The sequence below is a fragment of the Pollicipes pollicipes genome, unplaced genomic scaffold, assembly GCF_011947565.3.
Source record: "Pollicipes pollicipes isolate AB1234 unplaced genomic scaffold, Ppol_2.1 Scaffold_4881;HRSCAF=5763_pilon_pilon_pilon, whole genome shotgun sequence".
Taxonomy (NCBI): Eukaryota; Metazoa; Arthropoda; class Thecostraca; order Pollicipedomorpha; family Pollicipedidae; genus Pollicipes; species Pollicipes pollicipes.
The window spans coordinates 26570721-26586058 of NW_023596576.1; the positions used below are offsets into that span (position 1 = coordinate 26570721).

Sequence of the window (15338 nt, forward strand, 5' to 3'; positions counted from 1 at the left end):
CGCCATCCTTTGCGGGAGGAGATTACTCTGTTCCTGGAGGCTGACGCGATCACCAGAGTTACGGCTTCTCGTCACAGAGCCGCATTGGAAGTTTTATCTGGAGGGCCACTTCCAGCCGGCGGTGGAGAATAACTTTTGGAGATATCGGGCACGGAGAGACCACCTTTTGTTAGGCGGTCGGGTGGTCGCCCAGGGCTGGCCTCCGGTATCGTGAGTCTCCGGGGCCCGTCTTTCCTGGCATGGTGCGCTGCGGCCACGCCGGCGTATGTCGCCGTCAGCTGTCGCCACACATGTCGTCCCGTTCGACGGGCTAAGCTTATCTATGTCCCACCTCGCCGGAGCGCTAAGGCTTGGCTGTGAAGTTATGCTCTTGCGCTGCATTGGCCTGGGCATAGGAGCTGGAGCCCGCGGTCCAGTGGCTTTGAGCTCGCGTCGCGGGATTTGCTCGTGGTCTGGCGCGACCGGTATGGACTAGTCTGAATCCGGCAACACCGGTATGGACTAAACTGAATCTGGTAACGCCGGTGTGGACCAGTCTGCATCTGGCACCAGCGGGAAAGGTCAGCCGGACGCCGACGGCCCCGTCGTTACGTTATACGGTGCGGTAAGTCTCCCACATTGCCGTCTGACTAAAAGGCCGGGGTTGAAGTCATTGCTGCATTACGTGGCCAGCCCCTAAAAGGCCGGGGGTGAAGTCATCGAATCATGCATAGCGTGGTCAGCCCCTTTAATCAGAACTGCTTGCGCAGTATATACATGCGGGCCACGCAGGTTCGCGCGCTGTCACACTGCCAAGCGCAGCATATGAATACTTAACTTCCATATCTGTGCCTTATATAGATCCTTAGTATATTAATATCAATATATTAATAGCCCGCTGTTTCTCGGACTCTTCCCATTTTACATGAAGCCATCGCAAGGTAAAGCTAAACTTGCCTGTTTCGGGAAACGTGCTTGCAGAGGCTCATGTAAAACTTGTGCGAGTGCAGCTGGCTTTGACGAAACCAGGTAACGATTTGATGATTGGCGAGCTTGTGACTTACGGAACATGCTCAGCGAAACATATTTTCTGAGCGCAGTTGTCCGCGCAAATGCTTGAACGCGAGCTTTGAAGCAATAAGGTGGCGCTTTTTAACCGGTGGTGCGCTGCTCTCGAAGTGAGCTTCTTCTAACTGCGTTCTCTGCCTGCCAGCTAAACCCTTTCCGGCAGTAGCCAGTCGCTATGCCGTACCTTAACTTGGTTTAGACCCTAATTCCCGACCCAGTTCCAAGTAACCCGATTTATGGAGGCGCGCACGCAGAACCTGCTGTTTCGGATATTGTGGAGAAATGCGTCGCACAGTTTCTGTGCGATGCCTGATACTGTACTTGCCCATGCTTGAATTTATCCTGGGTTGTTAACTTTGGAGACGAACGACCTTCTCCTGTCAGGCGTTTCCGCCTGTTTGCACGCCGTTCGGCGGAGTACTTTGATCTTACTGCTCGGAGGGAGTAATCCATTTAAGTTCCGCCGTGCGCAGATAACTTCAGTTGGCAGGCGTTCGGCGTATCTGGCGCGGCGCAGAGCTGCAGAGTCAGGCGCAGCTGGCAGCTCGACGGGACGCTGCTCGCTCGCCGCCGGCGCTCGCCGCCCGCCGCCGCCCGTGGCGGCCGGGGCTGATGGCTGGTCTCAGGGCCGGGGCTGATGGCTGGTCCTGCAGGGTCGGGGCTGATCGGCGGTCCGGCGGGGCCGGGCTGGTGAGTGATCCTGCAAGGTCGGTGATGTGCGCTCCCACAGGGTCGGGGCTGATGGGCGGTCCCGCGGGATCGGGACATCGGGACTGGTGGGCGGTCCCGCAGGGTTGGGGTGTCGGTGGGCGGGCGGCTCGGCGTCCCTCATTGCAGCTGCCGCTGCCGTCCTGTCCTACGCCCCTACAAAAGCCCTTACCATGAATGAATCGTCTGCAGCCTTTGATGGCTGTTATTTTGATCAATTGGTGTTCAAATGAGGCTAATTGCCCATAGGCACCGGACCCCGTCTGGCTTCGACGTGGCCACCCTTCATAAAACTGAGTCTTAAACGTCGTGTCTGGCACCGCTTCCGCATTACCCACATCTCGCCGTGAGTTATAAGGCTACACAGTGATGATGGTGAGCCTGTGGAGAGGACCGCCCGCTGAATGGACACCAGACGGCCGGTGACAGCGCCGTCCTGGGCTGAGGGGACACCAGACGGCCGGTGACAGCGCCGTCCTGGGCTGAGGGGACACCAGACGGCCGGTGGCAGCGCCGTCCTGGGCTGAGGGGACACCAGACGGCCGGTGACAGCGCCGTCCTGGGCTGAGGGGACACCAGACGGCCGGTGACAGCGCCGTCCTGGGCTGAGGGGACACCAGACGGCCGGTGACAGTGCCGTCCTGGGCTGAGGGGACACCAGACTGCCGGTGACAGCGCCGTCCGGCGCTGAGGGGACACCAGACGGCCGGTGACAGCGCCGTCCGGGGCTGAGGGGACACCAGATGGCCGGTGACAGCGCCGTCCTGGGCTGAGGGGACACCAGACGGCCGGTGACAGCGCCGTCCTGGGCTGAGGGGACACCAGACGGCCGGTGGCAGCGCCGTCCGTGGCCGAGGGACACCAGACGGCCAGTTGCAGCGCCGTCGGGGGCTGAGGGGACACCAGACGGCCGGTGACAGCGCCTTCCAGGGCTGAGGGGACACCAGACGGCCGGTGGCAGCGCCGTCCTGGGCTGAGGGGACACCAGACGGCCAGTGACAGCGCCTTCCAGGGCTGAGGGGACACCAGACGGCCGGTGGCAGCGCCGTCCTGGGCTGAGGGGACACCAGACGGCCAGCGACAGCGCCTTCCAGGGCTGAGGGGACACCAGACGGCCGGTGGCAGCGCCGTCCTGGGCTGTGGGGACACCAGACGGCCAGTGACAGCGCCTTCCAGGGCTGAGGGGACACCAGACGGCCGGTGGCAGCGCTGTCCTGGGCTGAGGGGACACCAGACGGCCAGTGACAGCACCTTCCAGGGCTGAGGGGACACCAGACGGCCAGTGGCAGCGCCGTCCTGGGCTGAGGGGACACCAGACGGCCAGTGACAGCGCTTTCCAGGGCTGAGGGGACACCAGACGGCCACTTGCAGCGCCGTCCGGCGCTTACCCCAGATCCGGCCATTGACTAGTCAGGGCAAGACCGCAAGTGCTTATTTTCACCTGCTGTTTCCGTTTTACAAAGAGTTATCACAAGGTAAAGCTAAATGAGTCCATGTTGGCTCTCCTGCCTGCAGAGGCTAATGTAAAAATTGTGTAAATGCAGCTGGCTTCGACGAAACCAGCTATCAATTGGTGAGCTTATAATGATGACGAGACAAGTCCAGGCAGACCAGACCAGACCAGACCAGACCAAACCGCATCCAAGTCTGCTCTATTCTGGGCCACGGCCCGAGAGTGCTTCTCGGATCTGCTCTGGTCCGAGCCCGCCGCCCGAGAGGGTTACTGGGATCTGCTCTGGTCCAAGCCCACCGCGCAAAATAGTTACTCGGATATGGTTTGGACCGGGCCCGCCGCCCGAGAGTGTTACTCGGATAGGGTCTGGTGCGAGCCCACCGCGCGAAATAACTACTCGGATATGGTCTGGTCCGAGCCCACCGCGCGAAATAACTACTCGAATATGGTCTGGTCCAAGCCCGCCCCCCGAGAGGGTTACTCGGATGTGGTATGGTCCGAGCCCGCCGCCCGAGAGGGTTACTCGGATATGGTCTGGTCCGAGCCTACCGCGCGAAATAACTACTCGGATATGGTCTGGTCCGAGCCCGCCGCCCGAGAGGGTTACTCGGATGTGGTATGGTCCGAGCCTACCGCGCGAAATAACCACTCGGGTATAGTCTGGTCTGAGCCCGCTGCCCGAGAGGGTTACTCGGATCTGCTCCGGTCCGAGCCCACCGCGCGAAATAATTGCTCGGGTATGGTTTAGTCCGAGCCCGCCACCCGAGAGGGTTACGCGGATGTGGTCTGGTCTGGTGCTAGCTGGCTTCCCGGAGGGTCCGTGGATGATGTGTGTGATGCTGCGATGTGAGCGCTCATGGAAAGCTCTATGGAAAGCCCCAGTCATCCTTGTTGAAGTGTCATTTTCCAAGTTTTGTGAGGTCCTCATTTTAAGTTGTATTTAGTGTGAGTGTTTGTAAGCTGCAAAGTCACAGGGCTGGTTTTATGAATCTAGCGATGAAATATTGATGACACGTTCTTTTCAAGATTGGACATATCTCTGACGTTTCACGTCAGACAAATTGCTGCGTAGGCTGCCATTTTTCACTTCATCCCTTACATAGGTCGTCATTTACCCTGAAACGCCGGGAGCATCCGCGCGATGCGGAGTGTCCGCCGCCCTTCGCGCTGGCGCGTGGGCCTGACCTGGCTGGTGCTGGCCGGCCGGCCGAGTTCCATTTCAGCCCCGACCGAGTGACGACCCGCCGGCTGCCGGTCGTTAACCGCCCCCCTCCCCCTCCCCCTCCCCCCGGTCGGCTGCGACACCGCTGGACGGCTGGCCCCCGCGGCATTCAGCCGGCCAGCGGCGGCGTCGCTGGCGTCAGACTTCGGAGCGGAATCCGCTGTGCACTGCTCCGTTTCTGGCTGCAGTCGGGGCTAGCGGGAGCAGCGACAAGGCAGCCTGCCGTCGCTGTAAAGCTGCTGACAGCTGGGTTACCAAGGGCGCCGCTACCGCGTCTTGACTTGGCTGTTTCGCTGTCAGCTGCAGTGTGTGCCACAGATCATGTCCTGGAGGGACTCCCATGGCGGCAGGACGCTGTGTGGTCCCCTCGCTGCCACATTTCGGCCGTCGCACCGTGGCCCCTTCGGTCCCCACCTCTCAGCTGCCGTACCGTGGCCTCTGCGGCGCTCCGCCGTCCTGGCCGCCGCCTGTCGTACGGCGGCTTTTAGCCCTGCCAGTGGCGCCACCTGGCGTCCGCTGCGCCGCTGCGCACCGGCCGCCGATGGCGGTCATCCCTTCACACACTGACTTAGACACTGCATGCCATTAGCGTGTTTTCGCTGGGTAGAAGCGCGTCCGTGTCGTGCTGATTTGAGTGGGAACGGGTCGAGGCGTACCTAGCACAAAGCGGTGGTGGTCCGTGATTCTGAGCGCCGCATGGTATTTCGTGAACCGCTCCCAACGTTTTAGGCCACTTGCCGCTATTGCTCGCCGGCCCACTGCATCGGTGTCGTGTACCGTTCTTTCACCGTACCGTACTTTCATCGGTCCGTTTCGAAAGCGGAGACTCCGAAAGCTGGATCTACGGAAGTTTGAATGCTTGCCAATTATGGTTGACGCAAAACCAAAGACGTGCTCGCAAAAAGGCATAACAAATGTCCAGAAAATAGATATCCAGCAAAGCGCACCTGAGCTATTCGCAATCTGACCTTATCGACGTCCGTTCATGGCCGTGCAGTAGTAGAACGTATCGCCCTTACCGTCATAGCAGTCCGTTTGGTAGCTGCGGGCCGTCGCTCCGCGCGTGCCCAGCGGCTCGGCGCCCTGCTGCAGGTGCTGAGCTTGTCACACCGGGCTGGCGTCGTGCGCCTGATGACGAGTCTCCAGCTACGTCTCGGCCTGCGGTGGCGGTTTGGTGGTGTGCGCCTTATGCCCGGTGGTGGGCGCGCACGGTTTCTCGGTTTTCGTATGCAGGCGGCAACGGCAGTCCCTAAATCCGTGGGATCTGCGGCTTTAGAGCGCCGACTCCCCGAGGAATATTTCGGCCGACGGCGGGGCGCGTGCGCCAAGGAGCGGCAGTTCCGCAACGAAAGCTAATTAAGGCTATGTTCTCTTGGCTAATCGCTGAAATCGGATGGAGCGTGTAATTGAATTAGTTCGTCTAATTGGCCGAGGTGTCGGACGGTGTCGAGCGTCAGCATATTTCCGGGATGGTGGCCGTGCGCAGTGGCACGTCTCTGGCCGACCAGCGACCGTGGTCGGGCCGCTTCCATCTCGTCCCGGGTGTCGACCGCCGGCCGCGGGCGTCTGGCGACGACTCGCGGGCGCTGCTGCCTCCTGTGGGTCAGCGTACGGTGACCTCTAAGCTGGCCCAACACTCTGCCGCTCTCTGGGGCTGGTCGAGCGAAGTGACGGGCCTATGAAGGCGACACGGAAGCCGGCGGCCCCGATCTGGACCGTCGCCCCCCTCCCGCGATGGTGACTGTGTCGACCCCGGGGGCGCCGCGGTTGGACTGCGCGCCCCGCCCGGCCGGCCGCCCTGCACCGGTCGATGGACCGAACAGCAGGCCGGCGTAATTAGATGTCCGATGGTGTTATGTATTGTTGGCGGCCGTCGGCGGCCGCGACGCATATTGCGCGCCAGTGCGCGGCTGGCGCGGGGCTTGTCAGATGGACGCGGTTGGAGCCGGGCTCATCGCTCGTCGCCCACCGCTTACCGCTCGCCGTTCGTCTCGTGCCGGCCGCGGCGGTCTCGTATCCGGGGAAGATGTGACCGGCCGGTGATCTGACATCACACCGGGCCGCTGCTGTGATCGCCGTCTCCTGTGGCTGTTGACGCCGCGTGCCTCGCCGGTTGGCCCAGTGACCGGCCGCCGACACGGTCGCGTGCTCGAGACCGGCCGCGTCCTTCGCGCCAGGGATTCCTGACGTCGGTCGTCGGTCTGTGTGGAGCGCTCTGGTGGTGCTCTCTGTTAGTTATTTGTAAAAGCGTCTCCGCTTGCGCTTTGCCCTTTTCTTTGCGCTTTGATGGTGCGCTATCTGATTTGGCCGGTATCAGCCGTAGTTTTTCACACCATCTGCACATTCATTATCCGCCTCATATCCGTAGAATACAGGCGCGTGTGTAGCACGCTGCATCCCGCCTTTCTTCGCTGTCAGGCGCCTTGTCCGTCAGCCTTGGCCAGCTGGTTCAGAATACATCGCTGATTATGACGTGCACGACTGTGCTGTTGCGCGCCCACTGCCGCCCGGTAATGAGGGCGTCCCGCGTGACTTATTACCGCCGGCAGCGTGGGCAGGACCCGAGCGCGCCGCTGGCGTCGTGTGTGGAACTGCAGGCGCGGCGCCAGCGGGTAACCTCGCGACCCAGCCGCGGTAGGGAACCCGACGGAGATTATGCAAACGGACGCTGTGGCTTTGTAGCGAGGGGCGGTCCGGGCGATCGCTCCGCGTGATGGTCCTGAGTCAGCTGACGGGCGTGCGGCTCCGGCGGCGGCTGGGATGGCCGGCGCTCGGCCGTCCGGCTGGGGCTGGGGTGGCCGGCGCTCGGCCGTCCGGCTGGGGCTGGGGTGGCCGGCGCTCGGCCGTCCGGTTGGGGCTGCGGTGGCCGGCGCTCGGCCGTCCGGTTGGGGCTGGGGTGGCCGGCGCTCGGCCGTCCGGCTGGGGCTGTGGTGGCCGGCGCTCGGCCGTCCGGCGAGGCTGGCGTGGCCGGCGCTCGGCCGTGCGGTGGGGCTGGAGCAGCCGGCGCTCGGCCGTCCGGCTGGGACTGTGATGGCCGGCGCTCGGCTGTCCGGCGAGGCTGGCGTAGCCGGCGTTCGGCCGTGCGGTGGGGCTGGAGCAGCCGGCGCTCGGTCGTCCGGCCCGAGCCGGTGGGGCTGTGGAGGACGCCGTTTGTGCCAGTTGAGCCTCGGCTGAATTATTGACGGCCGTTTGGTGAGACTGCCACCGCCCGGACGGCCGATCGCTGACTGCTCTGTCGGCTGACGTCACGGCGCTGGGGCCGATGGTGCGTGGTAACACGTGCTGACAGCGCATGCCCTGGGCCGACGGCGCACGCGCTGCTCCACGCATGCTGCGGCACAGTGACCGACCGCCAGTACCGCAACTCATTGTGCCCGCTCTCCAGTTAGAACGGTTAATGAGGGATACGGCAGGCGGGAATTTTTATCACGGGGATGGACCGGAGATTTGACGTAGTCTGAAACCCGGCCGGTCTTTGAACCCCGGCCGGAAGTTTTCAACCCACAGGCACATATCCTAAGAAGTTGTGTGGTTAAAATTTCGAGACGTTTGCTTGCAGGCTGTGAGAACAGGCGTATTTCTCCTGAAACACTGCAGTGGTTCCCTATTTGAGCTTATATATTGTTAATGGTGGAGGAGTCAACGGACAGCCGTGGCGGCAGAGGTGCGAGCTGGTGTGCGTGCGTATGCCGCCAGTCAGTGCGCGCTCGAATGTAGACTGTGGGTCCGCCGATTTGTTGACGTTTTAAATAATGTATGTCGGATTTCAACACTAGGAGTATATAAGGGCATGCAACCGACTGCATGGGTAGGTGAATGTACCGTCTACAGGTCACTCAGGCAGCCCAACGCTGTCCGGCTGACAGCATCGCCAGCAGCCGACCGGAGGGCGGCCGGTGCCGCCTGCTAGCGATCCGATTGTCCGGGCCTCACACCTCGTCTGCAGCTCGCTGCTCGCCTCGTCTGCAACTCGCTGCTCGCCTCGTCCGCAGCTCGCTGCTCGCGTTGGGTGCCTGGAGTGTAGTGGTTAACGCGTCTACGTTAACCACTGCGCGTCTGGGAAACCAGGGGTACGGGGTTCGATTCCCCGCGGTGCCCACCCTTCCTGCCATGATAAGAGGCCGGCGACGCCATATAGCCTTAGCAGCTGAGTGCGTCGTAAAGCCCCAACGACACACACACACACACACACACACGCAGCTCGCTGCTCGCCTCGTCGGCACTCGCTGCTCGCCTGGTCTGCAGCTCGCAGCTCGCAGCTCGCCTCGTCTGCACCTCGGAGCTCCCCTCGTGTGAAGCTCGCTGGTCGCCCGTCCGCAGCTCGCTCGCGTCACACCACATGAGGCATCCTACTGGGGAGATAGGACGTCGAGCTGTCTCCAATTAATCGGGGATCGTATTAGTAGTTAAATTGACCTTGTTGTGCATAACGCCCTTTAGTCCCGTGACCAAGTTGGTGAATATGGAGGGTGAGGGATGGTGGTATGAATCCCCTGAAAATATTTGCATAATTACATTCATGTGTGCCACTCGGTAATCGCTCTACTTGCCTGCCATCGGACTCAATCACATTATTTCCGTCTTGAAAATGGGCTTTTTATCACCTCTGATTCGCCTCTTTGCGTTCTCACTGTTCATAAGTTTTCTGATTGTTCCACTGATGGGATTTGATCATTAAAATCGTTCCACACTTCCTCCTTACCGTGCTGGTTCAAAGCTTGAAAATACACCTGCTGATGGTTTCTTTCGTCTGTAACCGCCCAATTTTGAAACCATAGTTTCACCCTGAAACAACATTGGCATCATAAAGCTATCTCGCTCAGTAAGCGCATAGCCATCTACAATCCAGTTCCTGTGCGAAGCATCATTAATTTTCAACCTTCGCTTCCGAACCTTGGCACCGACTTGGTTACATTCAGTCGCCTGTCACGGCATTGCCGAATGTTTCGGCAAAGCTAGTAACTCACTTATGCTTGGAACCTTCCACAAAACTATACATGACTGGTCCATGGTGCGGCTTTGGCCGGCACCGGCCACCGCCCTTTATCCGTGGCAGCCAGCAGTTTGTTCGACCGCCCTTGTCTCGGGCGGCCGCGGCCGGCGTTCTGGTCACCGCAGTCTGGCCGTGGTCTCGGCTCGGCTGCTGATGGACGGTGGGTCGCAGTACGGCGACCGGTGCAGCGGCGGTGGCCGCCCGACCGTGGCCGGCGCTCGGCCGCGGCCTGCGCTGACGCCACCGAGCCGGCGAAGCCGTACGCCGCGGTGGCGCAGAACTGTGCTGTCCCGCGGCGACAGCTTTTCGTCATCCCTCCTCTCTCGCCGGGACCGGCCGGTCAGCTAGGGCGCGGATATTCGGGCCGGCCGTATAAAGCCCGCCGCCGCTGCCGGGCTCACGGCCGGGTTACCGGCGTTGCCACGGCGCGCTGCCGCCCGCCGGGCTGCCGTCGCCCGCAATCCACCAGGCTGCTGCTCCTCCTGAGGCCGGGCCCCGGACACTGCGCCGGCGGCCCGCCCCGCGCCACCGGCCTGCTCCGGGTGCGTGACCTGACGCACCGCGAGCGCGCTGCGGTGTCGGGTGGTGGCGGCCCGGTTACGGCGTGGCTATCGATTGCCATGCGGGGCCGGCAGCGGCCGCCACCTGGGCGTGTTGTGCCACCGGCGGCCGTTGCCCCGGTGACGCCGGCCGCTCCAGACTCCGGCGTGCACAGGCGCGCTCGCCGCGCCTCGTTCGCCGCCGCGTCGGCACGCGCGCCAGGCCGGCACCGGTGGGGCTTCCTGTGACCTCGGCACGGCCGCTACGTGAGCGGTGCTGGCGGCTGGGATGGCGTACGGCGGCCGCTGTCGACTCCGGTTCCGGCGGTAGCCGCCGGGGCCGCCGCTCGCTCGCCGCTCGCCGGCCGCCCCGCACCGCGGCCAGGGCTGGCCGCCGTGCCTGGACGTCGGCAGAGTTGGCTCGCTGGCGGACGCCGACGTCTGCTGCCGATGGGTGCCGCTGTGGGGCGACATATGTCAGCCACGCTCACGGAAGTGTGGGCATTTGTGATGAATCTAGCCGGAAATTAAAGGATTACGTTGACGGGAATGGGCATCAGCATTTCTGATTGAGTGTCTGTCGTATCCGGTAGTTGAAATGTTCTACATCAACCAGTGGTCTGCGCGGCAGTTTCTGCTGGAGTCGTTCGTAATCGGCACGCAGTCGTGCGCGATTCGGGCATCTGGTGACGTGATGCATTGTGCATGGTGGCCGCGGTTTTTCGGGAAGTATCCCGTTTTTGTGTTTACGTTACATACATTTTCAGCAGGAAATGCTATTCATGTTTTATGCCAGTGTTCCCAACGAGGTAGCGTCGCTGGCTACCCCCCTGCCAAGCTCACCAGCACGGCTTCTCCACCCCTCTGCAGGGGTGGCGTGCGGTACCGCGCATGCCGCTGTGGAGGCCCTCCCTGACCGATGCGTGCTGTTTGTCCGCCAGGGCGAGATATGCGGGCGGGCCGCGCGCCAGCCGGGATGTCGCAGCATGGCTGACCTGCTCAGCTACGGCGACGACGACATCAGTCGGCTGTTCCCCAAGTGTCGCGTCCAGGGCCGCCCGGCGTCCGGCTGGCCCGACGATGTGAACGCCAACCGCGACCTGATCGACCTGACCGAGTCGCCGCGCGCCGCCGCCACTCGCCGCCGGCCCGACCGCAACGGCAACGCCACTGCCATGGACGAGCTGCCCGGCGAAGACTCGGACTCGCGCGCCGGCCGGCCGGGCGCGCGCGACTCGCGCATCGAGCTGGCCGGCGGCCGCGAGCTGTTCTGCCAGAGCCGCAGCAGGCCGGGCAAGCGGCGCCCGGCGGCGGGCGGCCGAGGCGAGCGACGCCCGCCGGCCGGCCCGCCGCCGGCAGAGCCGGCCGGCGCGCTCCACCTGGCCATCCTCGGCTTCCAGCCGATCCGCGAGACGGCACTGGTCGGCATGGCCGGCGATGGTCTCTCAGTGGGAGAGACGCCCGTCCAGGGCCGCGTCGTGTTCGACGACATTGACTGCGCCCCGGCGCCGGCGCCGCCGCGTCAGCAGAACGGCCGAGCCTCTGGCGGCCCGGCCGAGGACGCCGTAGTCGGCTGCGAGGCCGCGCGCGTGATCGGCGCCGTGCCGATCGCCGAGTACGAGGGCTCGCCGCGCCGGTATGGGCCGCGGCCCGGCCAGCGGCCCGGCTTCCCGCAGCGCGTCCGCCACGGCGAGCCGGACCCGGAGCCGGCCGCCGCCGGCTGGCCCGAGCGCCGGGTGGTGGAGGAGGCCGAGCCGGCCGCGCCGCGGCGCCAGTACTTCTGGCCGGCGGAGGTGCGCCAGCTGACGCAGGGCGAGGGGCCGGCGCCGGCCGGCTTCGCGGAGGAGCCGGCGCTGGACGCGCTGCCGCCTCTGGACGGCGTGGCAGCCACGCGCGCCGCGAACTTTGCGCCGCCGCCGGCCGAGCCGGACGCCTGTGAAAGCGCGGCGTCGGCGGCCGCGTGCGCGCTGTCGCTGGACGGAGCGGCGGCCGGTGGCGAGCCGAGCCGGAACTTCACGCTGTCGCCAGAGACGACCGAGTGCGACTCTGGCGAGGTCGAGTCGGAGCTGTCGGAGGGTAGCCTGCCGTCGAGCGGCCGCGTCTGCCCGGCCATGCCCGTGCTGGAGGACGGCCTGTCGGACGGCGAGCGCACCGCGTCCGAGGACGAGGACGAGCCGCCGCCTCCACCTCCGCCGCCGCCCCCGCCTCCGCCGCCTCCCCCGTCCCCGCCCCCGCCTCCGCCGCCGCTGATGCCGCCGGTCGACGCCACAGCTGCGCTCATCCGGCACCACCTCAGTCAGCTGGAGGCAGAAAGGAGAGCTCCTCCGCCTCCGCCGCCGCCGCCGTCACCGCCGGCACTACCACCGCCGCCGCCGCCACCACCACGTTCGCCACCTCCCCCTCCGCCTTCTCCACCTCCTCCGCCTCCACCTCCTCCGCCTCCACCTCCTCCTCCACCTCCGCCTCCGCCTCCACCTCCACCTCCACCGCCACCGACATGCCGCTGCCGCCGCTGCCGGCGTCGGCAAAACACCGACAGGCCAGCATCACCCCGACGCGACAGAGAGGAGCTGGAGCATCGCAGCAGCAGCGCAGCAGCAGCTAGCACGCAGCTAGCATCAGCAGCAGCACAGCAGCAGCAGCAGCAGCACAACGACAAGCAACAACAACAGGCAAACACACAACACAACGAGACCAAAACACACAACACAGCAACAACAACACAACAACCAGCAGCAGCAGCAGCAGCAGGCAAGCCAGCAAGCAGCAGCAGCAGCAGCAGCAGCCGAGCAGCAGCCGCAGCAGCAGCAGGAGAACAGCAGCAGCAGCAGCAGCAGCAGCAGCAGCAGCAGCAGCAGCAGCAGCAGCAGCAGCAGCAGCAGCAGCAGCAGCAGCAGCAGCAGCAGCAGCAGCAGCAGCAGCAGCAGCAGCAGCAAAGGGCCCGTTACGGCAGTGGCGGTCTGGATCTTCGGTCGCTGGACCCGCTTGGTAGGTAACACGGCTGCGCTCAGATGCGACGCAGCAGTCTGTATCGTGTGACGGTCGCGGCTACCTGCTTTGGTGAAGCGTGCCCCGTCGTGTGCTGATGCTAGTCGGCGAGACTTGTGCTTCGGGACACGTCATTTAGATCGATCATTTGTGTGAAATTCATGTAAAGCTATGCTGAAATCCGATCAGGTGTTGATTTCAGTAAATCGGTGCTGTAAACATCTTTGGGTGTATCGTGAGATGGCTGTTGGTTTGAAATTCTCCCACCGAACTGCGGCGGTCGATTCAACGTCTCGCAACGCGAATCCAAGGGACGCCGTGAATGTTCAGGGCGGATGGGACCGTGACTTGCACTGCGTTAGCATGCACTGATTGCTGGTTCCTGATCGAACTGGGTGTGTGACAGCCAATGCGACGAGTAGAAGCCAGCACACATTGCCATTGCGTTGGCAACGGCTCGGGCGCCGCGCGCCGCAGGCCCTTGCTCTGCGCGGCAGCTCCCCTCGCAGGCCAGCTGGACACTGCTCCACCTCAGCCTGTTGTTTCTATTTTCCTGTTGCTGCGCCGTTATTGTCAACGGTGGCTGAATCCCGATCGCGGCTGGCGGCCCAAGTCGGCCCCTTATTCTCCAGTTATGTATTCCGTAAACACGCCGACAGAATTTGGCCGCCGGCCGCGCCGCCTTTTCATCTCGCATTGTGCCTCTGTTTGTTTTTGATTGGCCGTCGTGCTCGAGGGCGGCCAATTGGGGCGCGCCGGAGATGAAGTTTGCGCAGCGGGCGCCGAGTGCGGCCGGGCCGGGCCTGCCGGCGGTGGCTGCTCATCCCCAGGGGTCCGCCGCCGCCGCCGCGCCCGGCCATTGTGCGGCCGACGAGGGACGCCGCCCCTCTGCAGCCGGCGTATCGGCGCTCCCGCCGACCGCCTCCGCCTCATCTACTGATGGCCCAGCGATCAGCGCCAACCGGGCGACATGGCTCCGTGGAACGCCCCGCTCCGTTGCCACATGGCGTCGGGGATCGCCCCTCTCCGTCGCCTCATGGCGCCGTGGGTCGTCCTGCTTCGTCGCCACACGGTGCCGTGGATCGCCCCGCTCCGTTGCCACACGGTGCCGTGGAACGCCCCGCTCCGCTGCCGCACGGTGTCGTGGAACGCCCCGCTCCGTTGCCACATGGTGCCGTGGAACGCCCCGCTCCGTTGCCACATGGTGCCGTGGAACGCCCCGCTTCCGTTGCCACATGGCGCTGTGGAGCGCGCGGCTGGTCGGGCTCCGTTCCAGCCAGGTGGTCTTGTTTATGATCGGACACCTGGACATCAAGCTAGTTGTGTGGCACGCCTGTTCTGGACGGCTGATGCGGCGGCGGGCAGCGTCACCGCCTCTGTCATTGGTTGGGGCGCTGCCGGGGCTAGCCTCGCGGCCGCGTGTCTGCCCGGTCACCGGGAGCGCCGGCGGGCTCGTGTCGTGCGTCAGACCGGCTGTGAGTCCTGCTCCGTTCGGCCCGACCCGTGCTTCTGGTCAGGGCTGCGGCCGTCTTTGCGGGCCAGCTCGCCCTCCGACGGACGTCGCCCTGGAGGTCGCCGGGGCAGTGGCCGCGCCGGCCAACCGCGCCTGGATCGTGACCTGCCAGCCGGAGCTCGTGCCGGCCGTAACTGTCCAATACATGCGCTCCCGTCTCCCTGGAGGCGTCAGCGGTGTAAGTTCGGCAATGTGCGCCGCAGAGTTGCCCGAATGGGTAGTTTCAAGACGACGCTTTGCGGTGTTTGGCAGTTCCATTTCAGTGTGGAGTTGTTTATTGCACTCCAAACGCGCGAGATATTTGCAATGTTGTGTGGTACGAGTGTCGTTTTATGGTAACAGATGTCATCAAGTAACCTGCTGTATAACATAAACATTCGGTAAAACAGATAATGAGGAACAAACTATATTGTTAAGAACAATGTGGACTTATGCTACATAGAGGAAGTATGGCGTGGCTTTTATCTGGCACTATTTTGTGTCCTATTTCGTAGGTCAATTTCCGCCTGATATAAACTAGTCATTTATTGGCATTTTCCCCCAGCAGTGGCATTATTGTCTTCACCTCCGAGCCGTGTCTGACGTCTGCCCGTCGCTCAGAGCTGTGACCGTGGCCCGTGTTCGACAGGCTCGGCCGGCTGCTCGCCGCCGCCGCCGGCGCCGCGCGCCACTGGCTCGCCGCCGGTCGGGCCGCCGGCCGCCTCTCCGGCGCACGCGGCGGCGCCGGAGTCGGTGCAGGCCGCCATCCAGGACATCCGACAGGCTATCCGACGGACGCGCGCGCTGCCCGTCAGAACGTCACCGGCGGCCGAGGAGGAGGCCGCCAGGCAGGAGCGCCCCGTCTGGATACCCAGGTGACGTAGTGGTCCGGCCCG

At 63.8% G+C, this 15338-nt stretch overlaps 1 protein-coding gene across 1 annotated transcript in view; it reads left to right on the plus strand.

Annotated features, from left to right (window-relative positions):
* LOC119100183 (amyloid-beta A4 precursor protein-binding family A member 1) overlaps positions 1–15338 on the plus strand; it is a 55237-nt gene that overhangs the window by 14857 nt on the left and 25042 nt on the right. The window contains exons 3-7 of the mRNA XM_037223293.1: positions 10904–11598; positions 11669–11681; positions 11915–12355; positions 12836–12950; positions 15092–15317. Coding sequence (XP_037079188.1) covers positions 10949–11598; positions 11669–11681; positions 11915–12355; positions 12836–12950; positions 15092–15317 — 1445 coding nt within the window. The 5' untranslated portion in view covers positions 10904–10948. The remainder of the gene's footprint in view (positions 1–10903; positions 11599–11668; positions 11682–11914; positions 12356–12835; positions 12951–15091; positions 15318–15338) is intronic.